Source organism: Dendrobates tinctorius, unplaced genomic scaffold (genome assembly GCF_039654945.1).
Source record: "Dendrobates tinctorius isolate UK_male_01 unplaced genomic scaffold, ASM3965494v1 ptg000125l, whole genome shotgun sequence".
Taxonomy (NCBI): Eukaryota; Metazoa; Chordata; class Amphibia; order Anura; family Dendrobatidae; genus Dendrobates; species Dendrobates tinctorius.
Window position 1 is genome coordinate 13,440,434 of NW_027361793.1, and position 25,814 is coordinate 13,466,247.

A 25,814-nucleotide genomic window follows, 5' to 3' on the forward strand; every position below is an offset into this window, starting at 1 on the left:
AAAGCTCCTGCTTGGCTTGAGATCCAGACAAAGCCATCCAATGTGATCCAGACATAGAACTGCCCTTAGTCATGTATCTGTAGTGGCAGCATTAGCGACTTTCCCTGCCCACTGGCTGCCTGGGACATCTGGCTAGGAGGACAGTAAAGATTTGGAGACTGACTTGGGGCACTCTGGTAAAATTGTCTTACAGTTATGGTTTTGATTAACCCCTTAATGACCCCAGCTTTTTTCGGTTTTGCGTTTTTGTTTTTCGCTCCATTTCTTCCCAGAGCCATAACTTTTTTATTTTTCCGTCAATATGGCCATGTGAGGGCTTATTTTTTGCAAGACGAGTTGTACTTTTGAACGACACCATTGGTTTTAGCATATCGTGTACTGGAAAACGGGAAAAAAATTCCAAGTGCAGTGAAATTGCAAAAAAAAGTGCAATCCCACACTTGTTTTTTTTTTTGTTTGGCTCTTTTGCTAGGTTCAGTAAATGCTAAAGCTGACCTGCCAATATGATTCTCCAGGTCATTACGAGTTCATAGACACCAAACATGTTCTTTTTTTATCTAAGTGGTGAAAAAAAATTCCAAAGTTTGCTAAAAAAAAAAAAAAAAAGGCGCGATTTTCCAATACTCGTAGCGTCTCCATTTTTCGTGATCTGGGGTTGGGTGAGGGCTTATTTTTTTGTATGCCGAGCTGGCATTTTTAAGGATATCATTCATGTGCAGATGCGATCTTTTGATCGTCCGTTATTGCATTTTAATGCAATGTCGCGGCAACCAAAAAAACGTAATTCTGGCGGTTTGATTTTTTTTACGCTACGCCGTTTAGCGATCGGGTTAATCCTTTTTTTTTATTTAATCGGGCGATTCTGAACTCGGCGATACCTAATATTTGTATGTGTAATTTTTTTTTTAATTATTTTATTTTGAATGGGGCTAAAGGGGGGGTGATTTAAACTTTTATATTTTTTTTATTTTCTTCATTTGTTTAAAAAACATTTTTTTTTTAAATTTTGGCATGCTTCAATAGTCTCCATGGGAGGCTAGAAGCATCCACAACAATGATTGCCTTTGCTACATATAGGCGATGAATTGAATTACAGCATTGCTATGAGCGCTGACCACAGAGTGGCGCTCATAGCAGTCCGGCATCAACAACTATAGAGGTCTGCAGGAGACCTCTGGTTGTTATGTCAATGCATCGCTGACCCCCGATCTCTTGACGGGGGTTAGAGATGCGCTTATTTCCGGCCCGGCGGCCGGAAGTGCTAAATGCCGCTATCAGCGTTTGACAGCGGTATTTAATGAGTTAATAGGTGCGGGTGGATCGCGATTCCACCTGCGCCTATTGCTGGCACATGTCAGCTGTTCAAAACAGCTGACATGTCCCGGCTTTGATGCGGGCTTACCGCCGGAGCCCTCATCAAAGCGGGGGATCTGACCTTGGACGTACTATTGCGTCCAAGGTCAGAAAGGGGTAAATGTGGGAAGTGTGGTCCAGGTAATAAATTTAATGTCACATTTTCACCCATGATTGAGACTTACGAAGGACAAACTGTTACAATTATAGCAGTAATACCGTTATTGGCTAACCAGAAAAATAATTGAAAGTAACGTTCTCTAGTTAGCCTGTGCTTATTACACCAATAATTTTGTCTTTTTTGAGAAAAAAAAACTATTTAAAGGAGTTTTCCCTCTACACAAACATCCATATTGTGAAGTGAATGGGGCATGTTACATCATGTTTACCTATTCCTGCCGAAAATTACGTGATCTCATCTGCTCTACTCGTATCACAATGCACAGGTGCGCCGGCACCTGCACAGGAGAAACAAGAAGCCAATGCCCATAGAAGGGCGGAATACTGCAATTGCAGGGCGCAGGACAACCACTACACGTCACAGGGTCCTGTAATGCTAATGGGAGGTCACAAAAAGCGGCGTGAAAGTGCAATGAGGACTGCGCTTGCTTCTGGTGGAGTACAAAGTTCTTAGCCAACGCGTTTCTTGAGCCTACTTAGAGTCTGCCCTGATGAAGTGAGCCAGTAGGCTCAAGAAACGCGTTGGCTAAATAAAGAACTTTGTACTCCACCAGAAGCAAGCGCAGTCCTCATTGCACTTTCACGCCGCTTTTTGCAAATTTGCCCTAGGACCCTGTGCAGACTTGCTGCTGCTTCTCATGCGTTTATGGGTGTTGTGACTTCTTCACAACCCCAATAGGTGAGCACCTTCCTTTTTTCTCTGTTAATGTGTTTTTTGATACGGATTTTACACAGTGGATGCGCCCTGTATTTTTCCTTTCAATGGGAGGTCACAGGCACGCAAATGAAAAGACCAGAGGCCAAGTTTCCTTCTAGGCACCACACACCTCGGGGCCTGGAAGACCGGATTAACATAAAGGATTAAAAGAGGATTTCTGAAGAATACGACTGCTGATATAAGGCATACAGGGACTATTTTAAGTATTCTAGTACCTGTATGCCCATATTAATAGCATGGGTACGTCCAAGGGGGTGACAGATTACCTTTAAAATCTATTTTGTGATTCTATCGCAAAAAGCTGCACGTTTTCATAAATGTTTCAAAAATTGCATACAAATAACTTGTACAGAAGCACTAAAAAACTATAGGGAGAAAAATACTTTATCTAAAAAACTAATTAAAGCTGCCAAAAAGGAAACAGAGAAGCAAATTGCTAAGGAGAGTAAAACTAATACCAAACTATTCTTCAACTATATCAATAGTAAAAGAATCATAAGTGAAAGTGTAGGCCCATTAAAAAAATTGTGAGGAGAGAATGGTTGTAGATGACGAGGAAAAGCTAATATATTAAACACCTTCTTCTCCACAGTGTTCACGGGGGAAAATGAAATGCTAGGTGAAATGCCAAGAGACAAAGAAAACCCTATATTAAGGGTCACCAATCTAACCCTAGAAGAATGCAAAACCGGCTAAATAAGATTAAAATCGATAAATCTCCGGATCCGGATGGCTTACACCCATGAGTACTAAGAGAACTAAGTAATGTAATAGACAAACCATTATTTCTTATATTTAGAGACTCTATAGCGACGGGGTCTGTTCCACAGGACTGGCGCATAGCAAATGTGGTAACAATATTCAAAAAGGACTCTAAAAGTGAGCCTGGAAATTATAGGCCAATAAGTCTAACCTCTATTGTAGGTAAAATATTTAAAGGGTTTCTGAGGGATGTTATTCCGCATTATCTCAATGAGAATAACTGTTTAACTTCATATCAGCATGGGTTTATGAGGAATCGCTCCTGTCAAACCAATCAAATCAGATTTTATGAAGAGATAAGCTATAGACTGGACCAAGGTGAGTCTTTGGATGTGGTATATCTTGATTTTTCCAAAGCGTTTGATACCGTGCCACACAAGAGGTCGGTACACAAAATGAGAAAGCTGGGTTTGGGGGAAAATGTGTGTAAATGGGTAAGTAACTGGCATAGTGATAGAAAGCAGAGGGTGGTTATAAATGGTATATTCTCTAACTGGGTCGCTGTGACCAGTGGGGTATCGCAGGGGTCCGTGTTGGGACCTATTGTCTTCAACATATTTATTAACAATGTGGTAGAAGGTTTACACAGTAAAATATAGCTATTTCCAGATGATAAAAAAAACTATGTAAAGCAGTCAATACAAGAGAAGATAGTATTCTGCTACAGATGGATCTGGATAAGTTGGAAACTTGGGCCGAAAGGTGGCAGATGCAGTTTAACAATGATAAATGGAAGGTTATACACGTGGGAAGAAGGAATCAAAATCACCATTACATACTGAACGGAAAACCACTGGGTAAATCTGACATGGAAAAGGACTTGGGGAACCTAGTTAATGATAAACTTACCTGGAGCAGCCAGTGCCAGGCAGCAGCTGCCAAGGCAAACAGGATCATGGGGTGCATTAAAAGAGGTTTGGATACACATGATGAGAGCATTATACTGCCTCTGTACAAATCCCTGGTTGAACCGCATATGGAGTACTGTGTACAGTTTTGAGCTCCGATGCTAAGGAAGGATATAACGGAACTAGAGCGAATACAAAGGAGGGCAACAAAATTAATAAAGGGGATGGGGGAACTACAATACCCAGAGAGATTAGCAAAATTAGGATTATTTAGTCTAGAAAAAAACCACTGAGGGGCAATTTAATAGCCATGTATAAGTATATAAGGGGACAATACAAATATCTGTTTATATTAAGGAATGTGATGGTCACAGGGGGCATTCTCTGTGTCGGGAGGAGAGAAGGTTTTTCCACCAACATAGAAGACGATTCTTTACTGTTAGGGCAGTGAGAATCTGGAATTCCTTGCCTGAGGAGGTGGTGATGGCAAACTCAGTTGAGGGGTTCAAGAGGCCTGGATGTCTTTCTGGAGCGTAACAACATTGTATCTTACAGTGATTATGTTCTTTAGAAGGATGTAGATCTGGAGATTTATTCTGATGGAATATAGGTTGAACTGGATGGACAAATGTCTTTTTTCAGCCTTGCTAACTGTTACTATGTAACAATTGCTTTGGGTGTGGTTAGAGAGGAAATGTGTCAAGTTTTTGTTACTTTTCAAAAAGTCGCAATTAATGAATCTGGTCACTACATCTGGAAATCCTAAACTCCATCCATAAGGCTGTGTGCCGACGTTGCGTATTTTATGCGTTTCCGCCGCCGTGGAAACACTTAAAAAGCGCTAATAAAACGCATGCCTATGCAATCCTATGGGATTCCGCAGTTGCTGTGCCCATGCTGCGGATTTTACCGCTGCGGAATCGCATAGCGGTAAAATCCGCAGCATGTCCATTATTTCTGCGGAATCGTGGCAATTCTGCCGCCATAGGATTACATTGAAACGCTCACTTTACGCATGTGGCTATGAGCGATTCATGTGTGGATGGTACCCAGGGTCTGGAGGAAAGGAGACTCCTCCATGCCCTGGGTAGCATATTCCTGTAAAAAATAGAATTAAAATAAAAAATCGGGATATAGTTTTACCCTCTGTCGGCCCCCAGAGTTCTCCCGCCTCTCGGCCACACTGCCAGCATCTTCCGTTCCCAGGGATGCATTGCGCGAATGACCTCTGATGACGTAGCGGTCTCACGTGATGCTACGTCATCAGAGGTCATTGTCGCAAGGCATCCCTGGGAACGGAAGATTCTGGCAGCATGGCTGAGAGGCGGGAGAGCTCCGGGCGCCAACAGAGGATAAGTATAACCCTATTTATTTTTTTTTAAATTATTTTTAACATTTTATCTTTTACTATTGACGCTGCATAGGCAGCATCAATAGTAAAAAGTTGGTCACACTTGTCAAGCACTATGCTTGACAAGTGTGACCAACCTGTCAGTCATTTTTCCAAGCGATGCTTCAAATCGCTTGGAAAAGGGCTAGCATTCTGCAAGCTAAAAACCCTTGCAAAACGCTTGTGAATTCCGCATGCGATTTACCCGCGGCGGGGAGTTGCGGAAATGCTGCGGACATTTCCGCAGCATTTCTGCAACGTGGGAACTTAGCCTTGAGGTGAACATAAGTTCTTAGCTTCACTGTGACTTTTCGTAGCACTTTTGATTGATTTTTAACTATTTTGTGGCAACTGTAGGCCACCCAATTACATATAACTCAATGTATTGCTTTAGGCTGCAGTTATAGCAAAATAGTTAAAATCCATCAGTAGTGCTACAAAAAGTTGCAGTGTAGCCTAGGCCTAACTAGCCAAAGGGGCAAACACAAATAACAGAGGCTTTCAAAAAGACACAAATTAAAATAACAATTATCCACAAATGAAAAGCAAAAAAATGGATAAAAAAGCCACAAATTCAGTAATAATTGGGCTCATAGTTTTTTGGCTAACCTTGTACCAGAAAACTTTTTGTGTATATGGAAGTTTCCAAAATGCAGCTGAACATGCACCTCTGCTAGTAGGGGCAGCAGGCCCAGAGAGGGAATGGGGTAGGGTGCAGCCAATTCTCCCTGACTGCTGTGATATACCTGGCTTTTAGTAAATATATGAAGCTTTGTTATTTTCATATCTCTCACAGTGGTTTTATTTTAAGGCTTATGTTCTTTAAGTGTATGGAATGTATATGCTCCTGTATCTCTAGTGTTTCTTTTCAGCAGTTTGTAACTTTATGCTAAAAAACAAACAAATAAATTATTACACCAATTGTGTGGGTTTTTTTTTGTTTTCCTGGGGAAAAAAACAAATTATCCTTTCTTGCATTGCTGTCTGCCAAGAAGGACAACTGTTTAATGTGTTGGCTCCTATGTCAGGAGATGTGCAATGAGACACTTGATCCAGCAGGACTAGTAACTGCTCATACAATAACGGCTCCGGATGTAGTGAACGGTTGGAGGAGAGGCGCATTCTGGGCAGATGTTTGGATTGCATGGTGGTACACACTTTTTACATCTGTATTGACCAGCAGGGTTATTTTATTAAGGCGTTCTTGATAATAAATGCTTTGTTTTGTAGGACTATTCTTCCAGCTGTGATCTTCCCCATTACAGTTTTTGTGTGAGTTATCAAGGGATTGAGTTGCTTTAGGCATGTCATTCTATAGCAATCCAAACTTTGAACACATTTTTGGGGTCCTTGTACACACACAGGCTATGTTCACACTAGGTGTTTTTGCTACTTTTTTTATGCATTTTTTATGCTAATTTTTAGCTGATTTTTACAGTACCAGCAAAGCCTTTGAGATTTCAGAAATCTCATGCACATACATCAGTTTTTTTGTCATCAGTATTTTGTGTTTTGCATGTTTTTTTTGGACATAGAGCATTGTCACTTTAAGCGTTTTTTCAGCATTTTTCATCCATTGACTTGAATGAGTGGTGGAAAAGCGCACCAAAAACACAGGTATCATGTTTTGCTGCGTTTTTTTTGTTCCAAAACCTGATTCTATTGAATAGGACTTTTTTTCAATATTTAACTTTATCAGCATGCACAAGAGACAAATTTAGCATGCCAAAAATGCAGCAAAAAAACACAAAGAAAACATGCTTTTTTTCTACATCTTCTTTCCTTCCAAGAGATAAGGTTTTGCTGCAGAAAAAAAAATGCCTAGTGTGAACTTGCCCTAAAGGGATTCTGTCAGTAGGATGAAACCTAAGCAGAGATGGGGTGACCCCTGGATTTTCAGGTTCGGCCGAACAGTTTAAAAAAACAAACAAAAAAAACACAAGTCCGGGTACCTGAACAGTACCTGAACCCAATCTTGGACCCCATTCCGTTGAATGGGGGGCCCGAACAGCCATGTGCTTGACAGCGTGGCAAACGCTGCTTCTGATAGGCAGTAAAATTATTACCGTCGGTCAGACAGCCGTGGTTCCCACACTGTCAAATGACAGCATGAGCACGGATCTGTGATCGGAGGTATAAAGTTTACCCCTGGTCACTGGTGTCGGCTGATGGCACTACTTCCTTCAGCCGATGCCTGCTGCCGCTAATAGCAGTGAGAGCAGGAGCGGCTGATGGGAGTATTCATCAATGCTGTAAATAAAAAAAAATGTCGTGGGTTCCCCTGTATTGTTGATAACCAGTCAGGCAAAACTCTCAGATGGGGGCTGCAACCCTCAGCTTCAGCAAGGCTGGTTATCAAGAATAGAGGGGTCCCCACTCTGTTTTATTTTTAATTATTTAAATAAATAATTAAAAAAACAGCATGGGATCCCCCACATTTTTGACAACCAGCCTTGCTAAAGCAGAAAGCAGAGGGCTGGTATTCTCAGGCTGTTAAGGGGCCATGGACATTGCCCTCTGGCCTAAAAATAGCCTGCAGCTGCCCAGAAAAGGCACATCTATTATATGGCGCTTTACCCAGCTCTTCCCACTTGCCCTGTAGTGGTAGCAAGTGGGGTTCAGATTTGTGGGGTTGATGTCACCTTTGTGTTGTCTGGTGACATCAAGCCCACGGCTTAATAATGCAGAGGCGTCTATAAGACACCGATCCATTACTAATTCTATAGTTATATTGAAAATAAACACATAGCCAGAATAAAGTCTCTTATTTGAAATATAAACAAAACACTTTAACTTTTTTTAATTAAAAATAAACACCGTTATGCTCACCTAACGCCCATTCCATTGAAGCCTTCATCTCCTTTAGTAAAATAAAAAAGAACAATATCCCTTTAGGCTATGTGCCCACGTAGCGATTCTGAAGCAGAATAAACCTGAGCAGAACTGCACACCCTGCTCCCAGGAAAACGCATGCGTTTTTTGACGTGCTTTTGTAAGCGTTTGTCAAGCGTTTTTGCATGCGTTTTCCTAAGCGTTTTTGCCCATATAATTGATGGTATGCGGAATCGCATGTGATTCCGCAAAATTAATGAACATGCTTCGTTTTTAATCGCTAAGCGTTTCCCCAGCGGTTAAAAACGCACCATTGGAACAACATGTGCGTTTTTCATTAAAAATCAATGAACTGCTACCTTGGATCTAATCCTTGAAAACAGGGAGGAAATGGTTGAGGAGGTAAAAGTGGCTGGAACCCTAGGAGGTAGCGACCCTGCTATTTTAGAATTTTGGATAACTAGAGGCGGAAGACCTGTGAAGACTCAGACGTCAAGGTTAGATTTCAGAAAGGCAGATTTTAAGGGATTCAGAAAGATAATTGGAGGGATCCAATGGCTGGATATCCTTAAAGACAAAAATGTCCAGGAAGGATGGGAAATCTTGAAAAATGAAATTCTCAAAGCACAGTTGTTAACAATTCCGAAAAGAGGGAAGAATAGGAAGCATTTAAGGAAACCAGGATGGATGAACACAGAACTTAAGCACATGCTAAAAAGGAAGAAAAAAATGTTTATAAAATGGAAAGAGGGAGGCATATCTAAAGAAGAATATAATGCTGTCTGCAGAACCTGCAGGGCACAAATCAGATTAGCTAAAATGAATTGAGGCTTGCAAGAGATGTCAAAAGCAATAATAAAGGATTTTGGGGATATGTCAAAAGTAAAAGAAAAGTCAAAGAGGCTATAGGATTTTTACAGGATGAAAATGATGAAATGGTAAGACAGGATGTTGAGAAGGCTGAACTTTTAAATTCCTATTTTGCATCTGTTTTCTCTCAGAAAGGAAATGTAACATCAACTGTTCTTCACTGTCCTATTAAGGGAATAGAAGAATCCAGGATATCTATAAACAGAAAGATAGTGAGGAAACACTTAGCTAACCTAAATGAATTCAAGTCTCCAGGTCCAGATGAATTACACCCCAGAGTACTGAAGGAGATAGCAGAAGAAATTTTTGAACCCCTCTCCATAATCTTTGAAAATTCATGGAGAACAGGAGAAGTGCCCGAAGACTGGAGAAGAGCAAATGTTGTTCCTATCTTCAAAAAGGGGAAGAAGGTGGACCCAGGCAACTATAGGCCGGTGAGTCTGACTTCTATACCAGGAAAGATCTTTGAACAAATTATTAAACAACATGTATGTCAATACCTGGATAAGAATGAAGTGATCAAACAGAGTCAGCATGGGTTTGTAACTAATAAGTCATGTCAGACTAACTTAAATTCCTTCTATGATGGTATCACTGATTGGGTGCATCAAGGAAATGCTGTAGATATAGTATATCTTGACTTCAGCAAAGCATTTGACAAAGTCTCTCATACAATCCTTATTGAAAAAATGGCTAAGTATGGAATGGACAAGGCAACTGTTAGGTGGATTCATAACTGGCTTAGTGATCGGACCCAAAGAGTGGTCGTAAATGGCTGCACATCCAGTTGGAAGAATGTCTCAAGTGGGGTACCACAGGGCTCTGTCCTGGGCCCTGTATTGTTCAACATCTTTATCAACGATTTAGATGAAGGAATTGAGGGTAAACTGATTAAATTTGCTGATGACACAAAGCTAGGAGGGATAGCTAATACTAGAGAAGAGAGAGAGAGGATTCAAAAAGATTTAAATAAACTGGAGAAGTGGGCAGCAACTAACAGAATGGTTTTTAACAGGGAGAAATGCAAAGTACTACATCTGGGCAATAAAAATGAAAAAAGCATATATAGAATGGGAGGAATAGGGCTAAGTGACAGCACATGTGAAAAAGACTTGGGTATACTAATAGATCACAGACTGAATATGAGTCAACAGTGTGATGCAGCAGCAAAAAAGGCAAATGCAATTCTAGGATGTATTAACAGAAGCATACAGTCTAGATCACGTGAAGTCATTATTTCCCTCTACTCCTCTTTGGTCAGACCTCATCTGGAATATTGTGTCCAGTTTTGGGCACCACATTTTAAAAAAGACATCAACAAACTGGAGCAAGTTCAGAAAAGAGCGACCAGAATGGTGACCGGTCTGCAAACCCTGTCTTATGAGGAAAGGTTGCAGGATTTGGGAATGTTTAGTTTGCAAAAGAGAAGACTGAGAGGAGACTTAATAGCTGTCTACAAATATCTAAAGGGCTGTCACATTGTAGAAGGATCAACTTTATTCTCATTTGCACAAGGAAAGACTAGAAGCAATGGGATGAAACTGAATGGGAGGAGACACAGATTAGATATTAGAAAAAACTTTTTGACAGAGTGATCAATGAGTGGAACAGGCTGCCACGAGAAATGGTGAGTTCTCCTTCAATGGAAGTCTTCAAACAGAGGCTGGACAGACATCTGACTTTGATGATTTAGCGAATCCTGCTTTGAGCAGGGGGTTGGACCAGATGGCCCAGGAGGTCCCTTCCAACTCTACGATTCTATGCTTTTCTTAAGTGTTTCTGCAGTAGAATCGCTTGTCAAAAAGCGCTGCAGAAACGCTTAAAAAATGCTGCATGGGCACACAGCCTAAATGTCCGATGTTCTGTCCCATGCTGTAACCATGTCTACGGATTAATAATTTTCAACCCTCACGGTTCCAAGATGTGATCGTCCAGGCTGAGAGCCACTGAGGAATTAGCTGCTGTGAGCAGTGGTGACGTCATCGAGGTTACTGGAGGTCACTTAGCCTGTGATCCCAATATTCATGACCTCTTACCAGCTTGAGAATACCAGCACACAGCTGTCTGCTTTAGCAAGGCTGGTTGTAAAAAATGGAAGGGGATCCCAGCTGTTTTTTTTATTAAAAAAAAAACTGCATGGATACCCCTCTGTTCTTGATAACCAGCATTGCTCAAGCTGACAGCTGAGGGTTGCATCCCACAGCTGTGAGTTTTGCCTGGCTGTTTATCAAAAATACAGGGAACCCACGCCGTTATTTATTTATTTTTTTTATGCTTTATTTACAGCGGCGGCTGATGGATTCTCCCTTCAGCCACTCCGGCCCTCATTGTTATTAGCGGCAGCAGGCCTCGGCTGATGGGAGCAGGAGTCCCATCAGCCAACACCATTGACAGGAGGTAAACTTTACGTCTGATCATAGCTGTGCGCTCACGCTGTCATTTCACAGCGTGGGATATGCAGCTGTCTGACCAGCTGTAATCATTTTACCTCTGATCACAAGCAGTATTTTCGACAAACACCCGGTGTTTCTGAGGCCGAACCTGAACAGTAACACGGACTTCCTGCTGAAGTCCGTGTTCGGTGTCCATGTCCGAACAGTAGGTGCTTTGTATGGATGCCGAACTTTACTATTTGGGTTCGCCCATCTTTACTTCTAGGCATGGGCATGTAGGTCGTAGGAAGCTGAATAACAAAATACCTTTATATCTGTGATCTGATGTGTTATTCCAAAGAAATCCATGTTTTTCTTAAATGTAAATGATCTATTCCAGGCTCTGGGGAGGATGCTGCTGGGATGATGACTCTTTACCAGTGTGAAACAAGTAAATGCAGGAAGAGAAATTTAATTTCTCCTGTTCTGTTACTCATTTTTTGCAGCTCTCTTGAGCTCTGCTGTATTGTATCAATATGTCAGTCTGCCAGTGAGACTGAAGCTGAAAGGAGCCTGCAGATGTGTCAGGTATAATCACACACAGCTCTGCAGTGAGACCAGTAGAGCAGCCATTACACCGGTAACACACCTTCATGTAAAATAAGCTCTGGAGGCAGAGTTATCCTACAGGAACCATCCTCCCAGGAGCCTGGAAGAGGTCATTTATATAAAGTGATAGAGGATTACGCAACAACAAGTGATCTAATAAAGGGGTTCTGTCGGGTGATTTTTGTATAGTATACTAATAGGATCCTGAAATAGGACTTGGGCAGCCCTTTCAGGATATGTAACTTTTATTTCTATACTTGGGCCCCATTGTGTTTCTGTAAGCCCTGGGAAAATGTAGTCGTGAGTCAAGCATATGTAAATTGCAAATGAATATTTACCACCTTCCCCCACCCATAATCCCACTCACCCCTCTGCACTTGAGTCACTGGTTCAGTCAGACTGCTGTGTTTGCCTGAGGATCACATTACAATCCTTGGACTGGCCATCTTCTCTTCTGACCTGAGCATGACAGCTGTATAACAATACATGCTGTCACTCTCATGTCAGTAGAGCAGACGGCCTGTCCGAGGATTGCGATGTGATCCTCAGGCAAATAACACAGCAGTCTGACTGCACCCAATCAGAGACAACGGCCTGGAGGACTGGGTGGGATTTGCTTGACTTGCTGGTGCCCATGTAAATGTGAAATTAATATTCATCCCTGTCCCCTCTGTAATCCCATCCATGCTTCTGCGCTAACATCACCAGCGCAGAGGGGTGGGCAGGGGAAGAGGTGAATATTCATTTACAATGTACACATGCTTAACTTGCCGGTATGCAACGAAATTTTCTGAGGCTTACGGAAACACAATGGAGCCAGGTACAGAAATAAAAGTTATAGTGGCTTGCGGAAGTTTTCACCCTCCTTGGCATCTTTGATGTTTTGCTACCTTACAACCTGGAATTTCACTATTTTTTTTGACGGTTTGCATCAGTTCATGTAAAGAACATGCCTACAACTCTGAACATTTGGTTTTCTTTTTATTGAGTCTGCACAACAACAAATAGCACAAAGTAACTGAAAACTTCTGTGTTCATAACTATTCACCCCAATAAAGTCAGTATTTTTGTAGAGCCTACTTTTGCGGCAGTTACAGCTGCAAGTCGCTTTGGATAAGTCTTTATGAGCATTCCACATCTTGCCACTGGGATTTTGGCTCATTTGTCCAGTCAAAACTACTCCAGCTCCTTCAAGTTAGATGATTTCCCAGAGCTCCAGACCTTAATCCAATAGAGAATCTTGCTGCTCCACTGAATATTGTAGTAATAAAAAAAATTGCCTTATTTTAAGTCCCCACATTGCGTTTTTAGCTTGCAGAATTCTTGCGCTTTCCAAGCGATTTGAAGCATCGCTTGGAAAACTGATTGACAGGTTGGTCACACTTGTCAAGCATAGTGCTTGACAAGTGTGACCAACTTTTTACTACTGATGCTGTCTATGTGGCATCATTAGTAAAAGATAGAATGTTAAAAATAATAAAAAAAATAGTGATATACTCACCTGGCACCCGGAGTTCTCCCGCCTCTCAGCCACACTGCCAGCATCTTCCGTTCCCAGGCATGCTCTGCGCGGAGGAACTTTGTGACGTCACGCTTGCAAGACCTCGACGTCATCTCAAGTGATTCGCGCAATGCATCCCTGGGAACGGAAGATGCTGGCAGTGTGGCTGAGAGGCGGGAGGATTCTGGGGGCTGTCAGAAGGTGAGTATATCCCTATTTTTGATTTTAATTCTATTTTTTACAGGATTATGGTACTCAGGGCACGGAGGAGAGTCTCCTCTCCTTCAGACCCTGTGTACCATCCGCACATGAGACGCTCACTTTACGCATTGTGGGCATAGCGGCGGCTGTGCGCAGGCCGACGCTGCTGCATGAAACGCCAATGTGAAAGCATCTATTTTAACCCTGCCTAAGGCAGTTAACCCATTTTTAACTAAAAAGATTTTGAATCTTTGCTTTTCTCCCAGTAATCGCTCTTTCATTCAACTTTCCCAGCATGAATAAAATACTTTACATGCAGATTACCACTAGATCTGCAAGTAAATGGCATTTTTGTTGGTGAAGGGTTTCCTTTAGGCAGCAGGCTTGACATCACGTGCTTGTTGTACATTAAGCTTTATTAGACAAATTCGCTTTGGTTCAGATTGTTTTGTCCTTTCGAAAACTAACCTGAGTATCACAACCTTTCCTTTTTGTGTTTCAGATCACATTCAGAGGTGATAGTGGCTAATGTGACTATGTGTTTGGCATTCATGTCCGCTAGGAACTAAAGAGTATAAGTGAAGAATCGACCATTAAAAGGTTTGTGCTAAATGAGGAACATGTGCCATTCTGCCACTCTTCAACGTTGAAATTGCAACATCAAGAAGGAAAAATCATGGAGTTGTAGAAAACACAGGCTGGCTAGACATGTTATTGAAATACAGATAAGGAAAAAAGTGAAACCAAAAAGTTTCAAAACAAATTGCAAAGGGAGCTGCCAGCAGTGAAACTTGATGATTTGCCCAAGGGCATTCAGCGTGGCAGAACATTCTTCAGACATCTGTTAATAACCTCAGTGATAAACAAAACCTCCAAAGACTAGGTATACAGGATTATGTAATCTAAATACAGAACCAGAAAAAGAATAATCCCTAAAAATTAACCTTTAACCCCTTAGCGACAGAGCCAGTTTGCAGCTTAATGACCAGGCCAATTTTTACAATTGTGACCACTGTCCCTTTATGAGGTTATAACTCTGGAACGCTTTAATGGATCCTGCTGATTCTGAGATTGTTTTTTCGTGACATATTGTACTTCATGTTAGTGGTAAAATTTCTTCGATAAGTCTTGTGTTTATTTATGAAAAAAACAGAAATATGGCAAAAAATTTTAAAATTTTGCAATTTTAAAACTTTAAATCTTTATGCTCTTAAATCAGAGAGATGTGTCACATAAATTTCTTAATAAATAACATTTCCCACATGTATACTTTACATCAGCACAATTTTGGATGCAAAATTTTTTTTTGTTAGGAAGTTATAAGGGTTAAAAGTTGACCAGCGATTTCTCATTTTTACAACAAAATTTACAAAGCCATTTTTTTTAGGGACCACATCATATTTAAAGTCATTTTGAGGGGTGTACATGACAGAAAATACCCAAAAGTGGCACCATTCTAAAAACTAGACCCCTCAAGGTGCTCAAAACCACATTCAAGAAGTTTATTAACCCTTTAAGTGCTTCACAGGAACGAAAGCAATGTGGATGGAAAAAATTAACATTTAACTTTTTTTTGGAAAAAAATTACTTCAGAAACAATTTTTTTTATTTTCACAAGTGTTAAAAGAGAAAATCAACCACAAAATTTGTTGTACAATTTCTCCTGAATACGCCGATACCCCATATGTGGGGGTAAACCCCTTTTTCAGCACACGGCAGAGCTCGCAAGGGATGGAGCACCGTTTGACTTTTTCAACGCAGAATTGGCTGGAATTAAGATCGGATGCCATGTTGCGTTCGGAGAGCCCTTAATGTGCCTAAACAGTGGAAAACTCCAACAAGTGACCCCATTTTGGAAACTAGACCCATTAAGGAACTTATCTAGATGTGTGGTGAGCACTTTGAACCTTCAAGTGCTTCACAGAAGTTTATAACGTAGAGCCGTGAAAATAAAAAGTATTTTTTATTTCCACAAAAGTGATTTTTTAGACTCCAATTTTTAGACCCCCAAAGTTGGTAAATAGTGGAAACCCCTCAATTCTTGCTCCAACCCTAACCCCAACACACCCCTAACCCTAATCCCAACCCTAATACTAGTTCGCCCTAACCCTAGCCCTAACCCTAGCCCTAACCCTAGCCCTAACCCTAGCCCTAACCCTAGCCCTAACCCTAGCCCTAACCCTAGCCCTAACCCTAACCCTAACCCTAGCCCTAACCCTAGCCCTAACCCTAGCCCTAGCCCTAGCCCTAGCCCTAGCCCTAACCCTAGCCCTAACCCTAGCCCTAACCCTAACCCTAGCCCTAACCCTAGCCCTAGCCTAACCCTAGCCCTAGCCTAACCCTAACCCTAGCCTAACCCTAGCCTAACCCTAACCCTAACCCTAGCTTAACCCTAGCCTAACCCTAACCCTAGCCTAACCCTAACCCTAGCCTAACCCTAACCCTAGCCTAACCCTAACCCTAGCCTAACCCTAACCCTAGCCTAACCCTAACCCTAGCCTAACCCTAACCCTAGCCTAACCCTAGCCTAACCCTAACCCTAACCCTAGCCTAACCCTAACCCTAGCCTAACCCTAACCCTAGCCTAACCCTAACCCTAGCCTAACCCTAACCCTAGCCTAACCCTAACCCTAACCCTAGCCTAACCCTAACCCTAGCCTAACCCTAACCCTAGCCTAACCCTAACCCTAACCCTAGCCTAACCCTAACCCTAGCCTAACCCTAACCCTAGCCTAACCCTAACCCTAGCCTAACCCTAACCCTAGCCTAACCCTAACCCTAGCCTAACCCTAACCCTAGCCTAACCTAGCCTAACCCTAGCCTAAGCCTAACCCTAGCCTAACCCTAACCCTAGCCTAACCCTAACCCTAGCCTAACCCTAACCCTAGCCTAACCCTAACCCTAGCCTAACCCTAACCCTAGCCTAACCCTAGCCTAAGCCTAACCCTAGCCCTAACCCCTAACCATAGCCTAACCCTAGCCTAACCCTAACCCTAACCCTTATGGAAAACTGAAATAAAAAATATTTTTTTTATTTCATTATGTGTGCCTATATAAGGGGGTGATAAACGGGGGGGTTATGTACTATTTTTATTATTTTGATCACTATGATCGTTTATCATAGTGATCAAAATAATGAATGGAATCTGCCAGCCGGAGCCAGCAGATTCCCGGCGGGCGCACTGCACATGCGCCCGCCATTTTCAAGATGGCGGCGCCCATCGGATGACGCCGGCGGGCGCGGGACCACCGGGAGGGGACAGAGGACAAGGGAGAGGTACCGGGAGGGGACCGGGGGGATCGGGGACCCTATTTCTCTATCCTCTGATGTGCGATCACATCAGAGGAAAGAGAAATTAAATGTAAAATCGCGGCTTTTTTTTTTTTTTTGCGGTCGCCGTTATAGGGTTAATAACGGCGATCGCAAAAGCGGGAGTCGGTAAAAACCGACCGATTCATGTTCTCTGGGGTCTCGGCTACCCCTGGCAGCCGAGACCCCGGATAAAATCCGACACTGGGGGGCGCTATTCACTTAAATCACAGCGCCGTGAATTAACGGCGCTGTGGTTTAAGTACCCTTAATTACCGCCGTTAAAAGGCGTATCGGCGGTCGTTAAGGGGTTAATTCAATCACTAAAAAGCATATAATGGTAAAATTACCTAAATACACAGGGAGTCAGGGATCCAAGTCAAGTCCAAACAGTTGAGTAATTAACAAAATAGAGGGCAAAAACACTACTTTGCCCTAGTACGCCCTAAAAAGGCCCTTCCTGACCGCGGAGGTTGGCACCCTAGTTGTTGACGATGTGGCGCCCGCGCTCAACGTCGGCGTCCCTAATAACTCTCTGGACCACCATACGTATACAAAAATGGGGGACACAAAAAATAACCACATTCACACCCATAATACCGAAAATAGAAAAAGTGAGGAAACAATTGTTGTCTCGTGCAAAAAAAGTGCTAAGTGCTGTAAACTTCTCATAGTATGCACACTGTAAACTTATCTCGTAGTCTAAAAAGCCTCTTACAATCAAGTGCTTATTTCAAAATATGGGTTTTCAGCAGGTCAAATAGGACTTATCTCGTAGTCAAAAAATACTAGCCTGCTCCAAGAATAAACTAGACCCATAAAGAAAAATACTGTATATACTCGAGTATAAGCCGACCCCCTAATTTTGCCAAAAAAACTCGGAAAACTTATTGACTCGAGTATAAGCCTAGGGTGGGAAATGCTCCATAGATTATTCCCCCATATGGTGTCCCCAGAAGAAGCTCCATAGATTATTCCCCCATATGCTGACCCCATAAGAAGCTCCTTAGATTATTCCCCCATATGCTGACCCCATAAGAAGCTCCTTAGATTATTCCCCCATGTGCTGCTGCTGCTGCATGTAAAAATAAAAAAAATGACATACTCACCTCTCCGTCGCTGGGTGTCAGATACTCACCTGTCCTGCGTCCATGGCTGCTCACCTCTATCTGCCACGTCATCAGTCAGTGACGTTCAGACTGCAGGGGACGCGGTGCGCACTAATCACGTCACCACGCCCTCTGCTGTCTGAAGTCACTGACCGATGACAGACAGCAGCAAGCAGCCATGGACGCAGGACAGGTGAGTATCGCTATACTTACCCGTCCTGACGCTGTCTCTTGAGTCCCCAGCTTCTCTGCGCTCTCTCTTCCTGAGTTCAGCGGTCATGTGATACCGCTCATTAAAACTCATGAATATGCGCATATTCATGAGTTTTAATGAGCGGTACCACGTGACCGCTGAAGGCAGGAAGAGCGCGGAGAAGCTGGGGGCTCAAGAGACAGCGTCAGGACGGGTAAGTATGACCTGACACAACAACGCCCCCCTCCCCCTCCGACCCCCCCAGTGTATATGATTCGAATATAAGCCGAGAGGGGGACTTTCAGCCCCAAAAAAATGGGCTGAAAATCTCGGCTTATATTTGAGTATATACGGTATTGAGGAAAAAACGTCTACAGAGAGATCAATGTCTATAGTCGCCAGTATACAAAAACACACACATATTTGTCCAAAATTTAAGGACCAGCACAAAAGATGATGTAAACACTACACATTTAAATGACAGCAAAAATGCTGTCTGTCACGCAGCTGTTGCATATGCACAAAACGTTAATCAATCTAATATACTCTTGAGGCTCAGTCCACCTCATCAAGTGTGCATATGGTAACAATATTCTAGCAACAGCATGCATATAAGGCAATCCTTCATGAGGTTTAAAATTACATCCCCTCAATGAGCCTTAATTGCTCATGTGGCAAATAAAATATATAACAATGCAATAACCCTTTCCAAATGCAAGCACGATATATAGACAAATACTTTCCCTCATAATGTGGAGGACCATGAAAATTCATATATCAAATAACACTGCAGTGCTCAGCATTTTCACAAATCAAGAAAAATAGAAAAATCTCCGTCTCAGAGGGTTAACATTGTTCATTGAAAAAAATGCCACATGGAATCTGTCAAAAACATAATGTGTAGCGTATACTTATCAGCCATAGATGCAGACAGGAACCCGACGCGTTTCCCTCTCTACATTAGTGAGGGTTCATCAGGGGTCAAAAAGTGGGGGCTCAGTACCCCTGGCCGAGGTGACAATGCAGTGTGCGGCTTGCTCCAGGCACATAAAACGCCATCAGTTCAAAGATTCAGCCTAAATGTAGCGACGCCCACTTCCGGCATATAATGATCCAATATGGTGTTCATATGCCACGCAGGCTGTGGGCGGAAGGGGAGTAATGAGAGGGAAGGACACTGAATATTACATAGTCCAACTCATAGCCATGTGACTTAAGGGCGTGCATTCACCTAATACAGCGCACAGGAACGCCTCTTCTGTGAAATGGTTCCGGGCATAATCTGACTCCTACCCGGATATATTGAGAGCGTACATCCACCTAATACAATGCAGAGGGACGTCTCTTATGTTGTATGGTTCCAGGCGTGTATTTACTGATGTCATACTACATCCTATCAAAAGGGTGCCAGATGTAATCAGGCCGCTCAATGAACACTACCAAATATAATATTTTTAATATATTAGGTCAAGGAGGATGCAAACAACCGGGAGCACATATACAGTTGTGGCCAAAAGTATTGACACCCCTGCAATTCTGTCAGATAATACTCAGTTTCTTCCTGAAAATGATTGCAAACACAAATTCTTTGGTATTATTATCTTCATTTAATTTGTCTTAAATGAAAAAACACAAAAAGAATTGTCCTAAAGCCAAATTGGATATAATTCCACACCAAACATAAAAAAGAGGGTGGACAAAAGTATTGGCACTATTCGAAAAATCATGTGATGCTTCTCTTATTTGTGTAATTAACAGCACCTGTAACTTACCTGTGGCACCTAACAGGTGTTGGCAATAACTAAATCACACTTGCAGCCAGTTGACATGGATTAAAGTTGACTCAACCTCTGTCCTGTGTCCTTGTGTGTACCACATTGAGCATGGAGAAAAGAAAGACGACCTTAGAACTGTCTGAGGACTTGAGAAACCAAATTGTGAGGAAGCATGAGCAATCTCAAGGCTACAAGTCCATCTCCAAAGACCTGAATGTTCCTGTGTCTACTGTTCGCAGTGTCATCAAGAAGTTTAAAGCCCATGGCACTGTGGCTAACCTCCCTAGATGTGGACGGAAAAGAAAAATTGACAAGAGATTTCAACGCAAGATTGTGCGGATGTTGGATAAAGAACCTCGACTAACATCCAAACAAGTTCAAGCTGCCCTGCAGTCCGAGGGTACAACAGTGTCAACCTGTACTATCCGTCGGCATCTGAATGTAAAGGGACTGTATGGTAGGAGACCCAGGAAGACCCCACTTCTTACCCCGAGATATAAAAAAGCCAGGCTGGAGTTTGCCAAAACTTACCTGAAAAAGCCTAAAACGTTTTGGAAGAATGTTCTCTGTTCAGATGAGTAGAGCTTTTTGGGCAAAGGAATCAACATAGAGTTTACAGGAGAAAAAAAGAGGCATTCAAAGAAAAGAACACGGTCCCTACAGTCAAACATGGCGGAGGTTCCCTGATGTTTTGGGGTTGCTTTGCTGCCTCTGGCACTGGACTGCTTGACCGTGTGCATGGCATTATGAAGTCTGAAGACTACCAACAAATTTTGCAGCATAATGTAGGGCCCAGTGTGAGAAAGCTGGGTCTTCCAGCAGGACAATGACCCAAAACACACTTCAAAAAGCACTAGAAAATGGTTTGAGAGAAAGCACTGGAGACTTCTAAGGTGGCCAGCAATGAGTCCAGACCTGAATCGCATAGAACACCTGTGGAGAGATCTAAAAATGGCAGTTTGGAGAAGGCACCCTTCAAATATCAGGGACCTGGAGCAGTTTGCCAAAGAAGAATGGTCTAAAATTCCAGCAGAGCATTGTAAGAAACTCATTGATTGTTTCCGGAAGCGGTTGGTCGCAGTTATTTTGGCTAAAGGTTGTGCAACCAAGTATTAGGCAGAGGGTGCCAATACTTTTGTCTGGCCCATTTTTGGAGTTTTGTGTGAAATGATCAATGTTTTGCTTTTTGCTTCATTCTCTTTTGTGTTTTTTCATTTAAGGCTAGTTTCACACTAGCGTTTTGAAGCGCAGCGACGGCCTGCGCACGGCCGCCGCTAAGCCCCGCCCCCTGCCGCGCTCCGCCCACCGGCACATGACGCTGCATGCGCCCTGCGTCCCCTATCTTTATCACAGGGGGCGCAAGCCGTGCGCAGTATGCGTTTGGCGGCTCATGCGCCTTTTTGACGGTGCGCCGACGCAACCAAACTGCAGCAGGTTGCGTTTGGCGCAGGTCGGCGCACCGTCAAAAGGACGCATGCGCCGCCAAACGCATACTGCGCACGGCCTGCGCCCCCAGTGATAAAGATAGGGGACGCAGGGCGCATGCAGCGTCATGCGCCGGTGGGCGGAGCTACCGGCAGGGCACGGCAGGGGGCGGGGCTTAGCGGCGGCCGTGCGCAGGACGTCGCTGCGCTTCAAAACGCTAGTGTGAAACTAGCCTAAGACAAATTAAATGACGATAATACCAAAGAATTTGTGTTTGCAATCATTTTCAGGAAGAAACTGAGTATTATCTGACAGAATTGCAGGGGTGTCAATACTTTTGGCCACAACTGTAAATAATCCCTAATGGAAGATATGTTAGTATTGAAACCTATTTATTGATCAATCAATAGGGAGTATTTAATAACGAATTAAATGATATAATCAGACATATATACCAAACAAGGTATAAATATAATGCTCCAATCTATACTCAGTAACAGTGTCCATAATTTTAACCCCCTCAAGTTTGGAGCAAACATGTTTTTTGTGTCCTATAAATAACAAAAGTAATATAAAGATATCCCGACACAATTGTCCTAAAAAGGTTCTAAACAAGCCCTGCAGGTATACTGGAAAGATGCAGGAGCCCATTAGTTATAGATAACTGATGAAGTTTAACTGTTCGTTAAGGCTGTTCGTTAAGGCCATTCGGGCTCTGTGACTCAAGCCAGTAGATCCAGCGTGTTTCACGCTGTAGGATCTTCCTGTCCCAATCCCCCTGCCTAACTGCGGGTTGAACTCTCTCAATAACGCGAAAACTGATCTGTTTATCATCCCCCCATGTACTAAGTTGACATGACGAGCAAGGGAGGTATCCCTGTTGTGTCTGATGTCCCCCTAATGTTCACCTATACGTATGCGTAATTCACGCTTAGTTTTTCCCACGTAATCAAGGGGGCATGAACAAGTACATAGGTATACCACCCCCGTCGTTTTACAGTTTGCAAAGTCTCTCATTTGATATATCCTCTTAATATAGGCACTGCAGAAAGTTTGCGATGGACATATAAATTTACAAAAGCTACAGTGTCCACATCTATATGTACCAATTCCTCTGTTCTGTAGCCATGTACCTTCTCTCCTCTGCGGTTCCAGGTGGCTACTTACCATCCGATCTTTAATTGACTTGCCCTTCCTGTATGTAACTGACGGTCCTGGACAACTTCTTATCATACCCTTCACTTGACCCCATAAAATAATGAAGCTTATACTCCCCTCCCGTGGTCGCGGTCCCGGTGCTCTCTGCTGTTGTTGTGACACATGGTGCCCAGCGAGCAATCAGCCTAGGCGTTGCTGTCCCCGCCTCCTGTCGAATTGAGCAGGAAGAGGCAGTCCGAGATCAGCTGCAGCCCTGGCTTCGTCTTCATGTTCGATTTGTATGAAGGCGGGGACAGTGATGCTAGCGCTCATTGGGCGCCGTCATAACAACCGCATGGGAGCCCCGGGAGAGTGAGTGCTGACACTGCAAGATAAACTTTATCTTTTATGGGGGCCAAATGTTTTGATCAAGAAGGGTTTGTTCTAGTAGTGGACAACCCCTTGAAGTCCAAATTTATATTATTGTCTTCATCTACACAACATAGATATTGAAGCTAAAATTATGAAAAGACTTAGAGGTGTCCTTACACAACTATTGTTATAAGAGATAAGGATTACATTTTTGTAAATGTGTCCTCTTAGTTTATTCCATATGAGCAGTACATTTTGTGTGAGAATTTTGTATATGATTTGCAAGGTACTTTAATCTTTCATTATAATTATTATTATTCAGATGTATGATAGGAGACGGCGATCTGAAGAGGAAACATCTGCTTCATTACAAGGTACTAATTTTGTGAATGTCTTGATCACATACCACTGGCTGTTATACAGATAAATACTGTATGAGTTCATTGTAAAGTTCAATATTGTTTCAGGAGATAAATAATCGTTTAATGCTTCATTATAGCTGACCTGAGCTCTTGCTCTATTATTTGAAAAATTATAATATTGTGGGCATATTCTAATTTCCAGTCATTGCCAATTCAAATAGTTAAATGACACTTCTATTTTTTTCCAGATTAATCCTTTTCATATAGTAATTTATTTTCGGCTCACAGCCATTACTTAACCCCTTAATCCCATATGACGTACTATCCTGTCCATGTGCCCTGGGACTTAATTCCCAGGGACGGGATAGTACGTCATAGCGATCAGCGGCGCCCACGTGGTGAGCGCCGCTGATCGCGGCCGGATGTCAGCTGATTATCACAGCTGACACCCTGCACAATGTGTCAGGGGCTGTCACGGACCGCCCCTAACACGTTAACCCCTTGCACACCGCGATCAAACACGATCGCGGTGTACCGGGGGTTAAAGGGAAGCATCGGCAGGGAGGGGGCTCCCTCCGTGCTTCCCTGAGCCCCCCACGGCAGCGCAATGTGCAGCGCTGCTGCGGGGGGCTCCTTCCCTGCAGGCCCCCGAATCCAAGATGGCGACGGGGACCTTCGGGGGCCTGAAGGGAGCTGGCTTCCTCATGCCTGCAAAGCGCAGGCACGAGGAAGCCTGCTGCACTGCCTTTGACAGATCGCTGATCTGTCACAGTGATCTGTGATGTGACAGATCAGCGATCTGTCACAGCACAATGATGTCCCACCTGGGACAATGTAATAAAGTTTAAAAAAAAAAAAAAAAAAAAAGTGTTAATTAAAAAAAAATCGCCAAATAAATTAGAAAAAAAAAATATTCCCCCAATAAATTCATTTTTTGGAAATAATAAAAAAAACAAAAAAAAACAATAAAAGTACACATGTTTGGTATCGCCGCGCCCATAACGACCTGCCCTATAAAACTGTCCCATTAGTTAACCCCTTTAGCAAACCCCTTAAAAAATAAAAGCGAAGCAAAAAATAATTATCATACCGCCAAACAAAAAGTGCAATAACGCGCGATCAAAAAGACACATATAAATATTCATTGTACCGCTGAAAACGTCATCTTGTCCCGCAAAAAACGAGCCGCCATACAGCATCATCAGCGAAAAAATAGTTACAGCTCGCAGAATAAAGCGATGCAAAAATAATTTATTTTTTATATAAAATAGTTTTCATTGCATAAAACCGACAAAACATAAAAAAAACCTAAATGAGGTATCGCTGTAACCGTAATGACCCGAAGAATAAAGCCGCTTTATCAATTTTATCGCACGCGGAACGGTGTAAATGCACCCCCCCCAAAAGAAATTCATGAAACGCAGGTTTTTGTTCATTCTGCGTCCCAAAAATCGGAATAAAAAGCGATCAAAAAATGTCACGTGCCTGAAAATGGTACCAATAAAAACATCAACTCGTCCCGCAAAAAATAAGACCTCACATGACTCGGTGGGTCAAAATACGGAAAAATTATAGCTCTCAATATGTGGTGATGCAAAAACTATTTTTACAATAAAAAGCGTCTTTTAGCGTGTGACAGATGCCAAACATAAAAACCCGCCATAAATAGTAAATCAAACCTCCCGTTATCACCCCCTTAGTTAGGGAAAAATAATAAAATTAAAAGAAAATGTATTTATTTCCATTTTCCCATTAGGGTTAGGGCTGAGATTAGGGTTAGGGGTGTGTTGGGGTTAGGGTTGGAGTTAGAATTGGGGGGTTTCCACTGTTTGGGCACATCAGGTGCTCTCCAAATGCAACATGGCGTCTGATCTCAATTCCAGCCAATTCTGAGTTGAAAAAGTCAAATGGTGGTCCTTCCCTTCCAAGCTCTGCAATGCGCCCAAATAGTGTTTTACCCCCACATATGGGGTATCAGCCTACTCAGGACAAATTGCAAAACAACTTTTGGGGTCCAATTTCTCCTGTTACCCTTAGGAAAATAAAAAATTGGGGGCAAAAATATCATTTTTGTGGAAAAAAAATGATTTTTTTATTTTCACACCCGGTCGTTATAAACTTCTGTGAAGCACTGGGGATTCAAAGTGCTCACCACACAACTAGATAAGTTCCTTAGGGGGTCTAGTTTCCAAAATGGGGTCATTTGTGGGGGGTTTCCACTATTTAGGTACATCAGGGGCTCTCCAAAAGCAACATGACACCCGCAGACCATTCCATCAAAGTCTGCATTCCAAAACGTCACTACTTCCCTTCCGAGCCCAGACGTGTGCCCATACAGTAGTTTTCTCCCACATATGGGGTGTCAGCGTACTCAGGACAAATTGGACAACAACTTTTGGGGTCCAATTTCTCCTGTTACCCTTGGTAAAATAAAAAAAATTGGGACTAAAAGATCATTTTTGTAGAAAAAATATGATTTTTTAATTGTACGGCTG

The 25,814-nt window shown here is 42.6% G+C and overlaps 1 protein-coding gene across 3 annotated transcripts in view; it reads left to right on the forward strand.

Moving 5' to 3' along the window:
- ZDBF2 (zinc finger DBF-type containing 2) overlaps positions 1-25,814 on the forward strand; it is a 134,889-nt gene that overhangs the window by 17,118 nt on the left and 91,957 nt on the right. For 2 of the 3 annotated variants that reach the window (XM_073541889.1, XM_073541890.1), the window contains exons 2-3: positions 14,139-14,236; positions 23,280-23,331. In XM_073541889.1, the coding sequence (XP_073397990.1) occupies positions 23,280-23,331 (52 nt within the window). In that variant the 5' untranslated portion in view covers positions 14,139-14,236. The remainder of the gene's footprint in view (positions 1-14,138; positions 14,237-23,279; positions 23,332-25,814) is intronic. The other variant, XM_073541891.1, reaches the window with a different exon arrangement.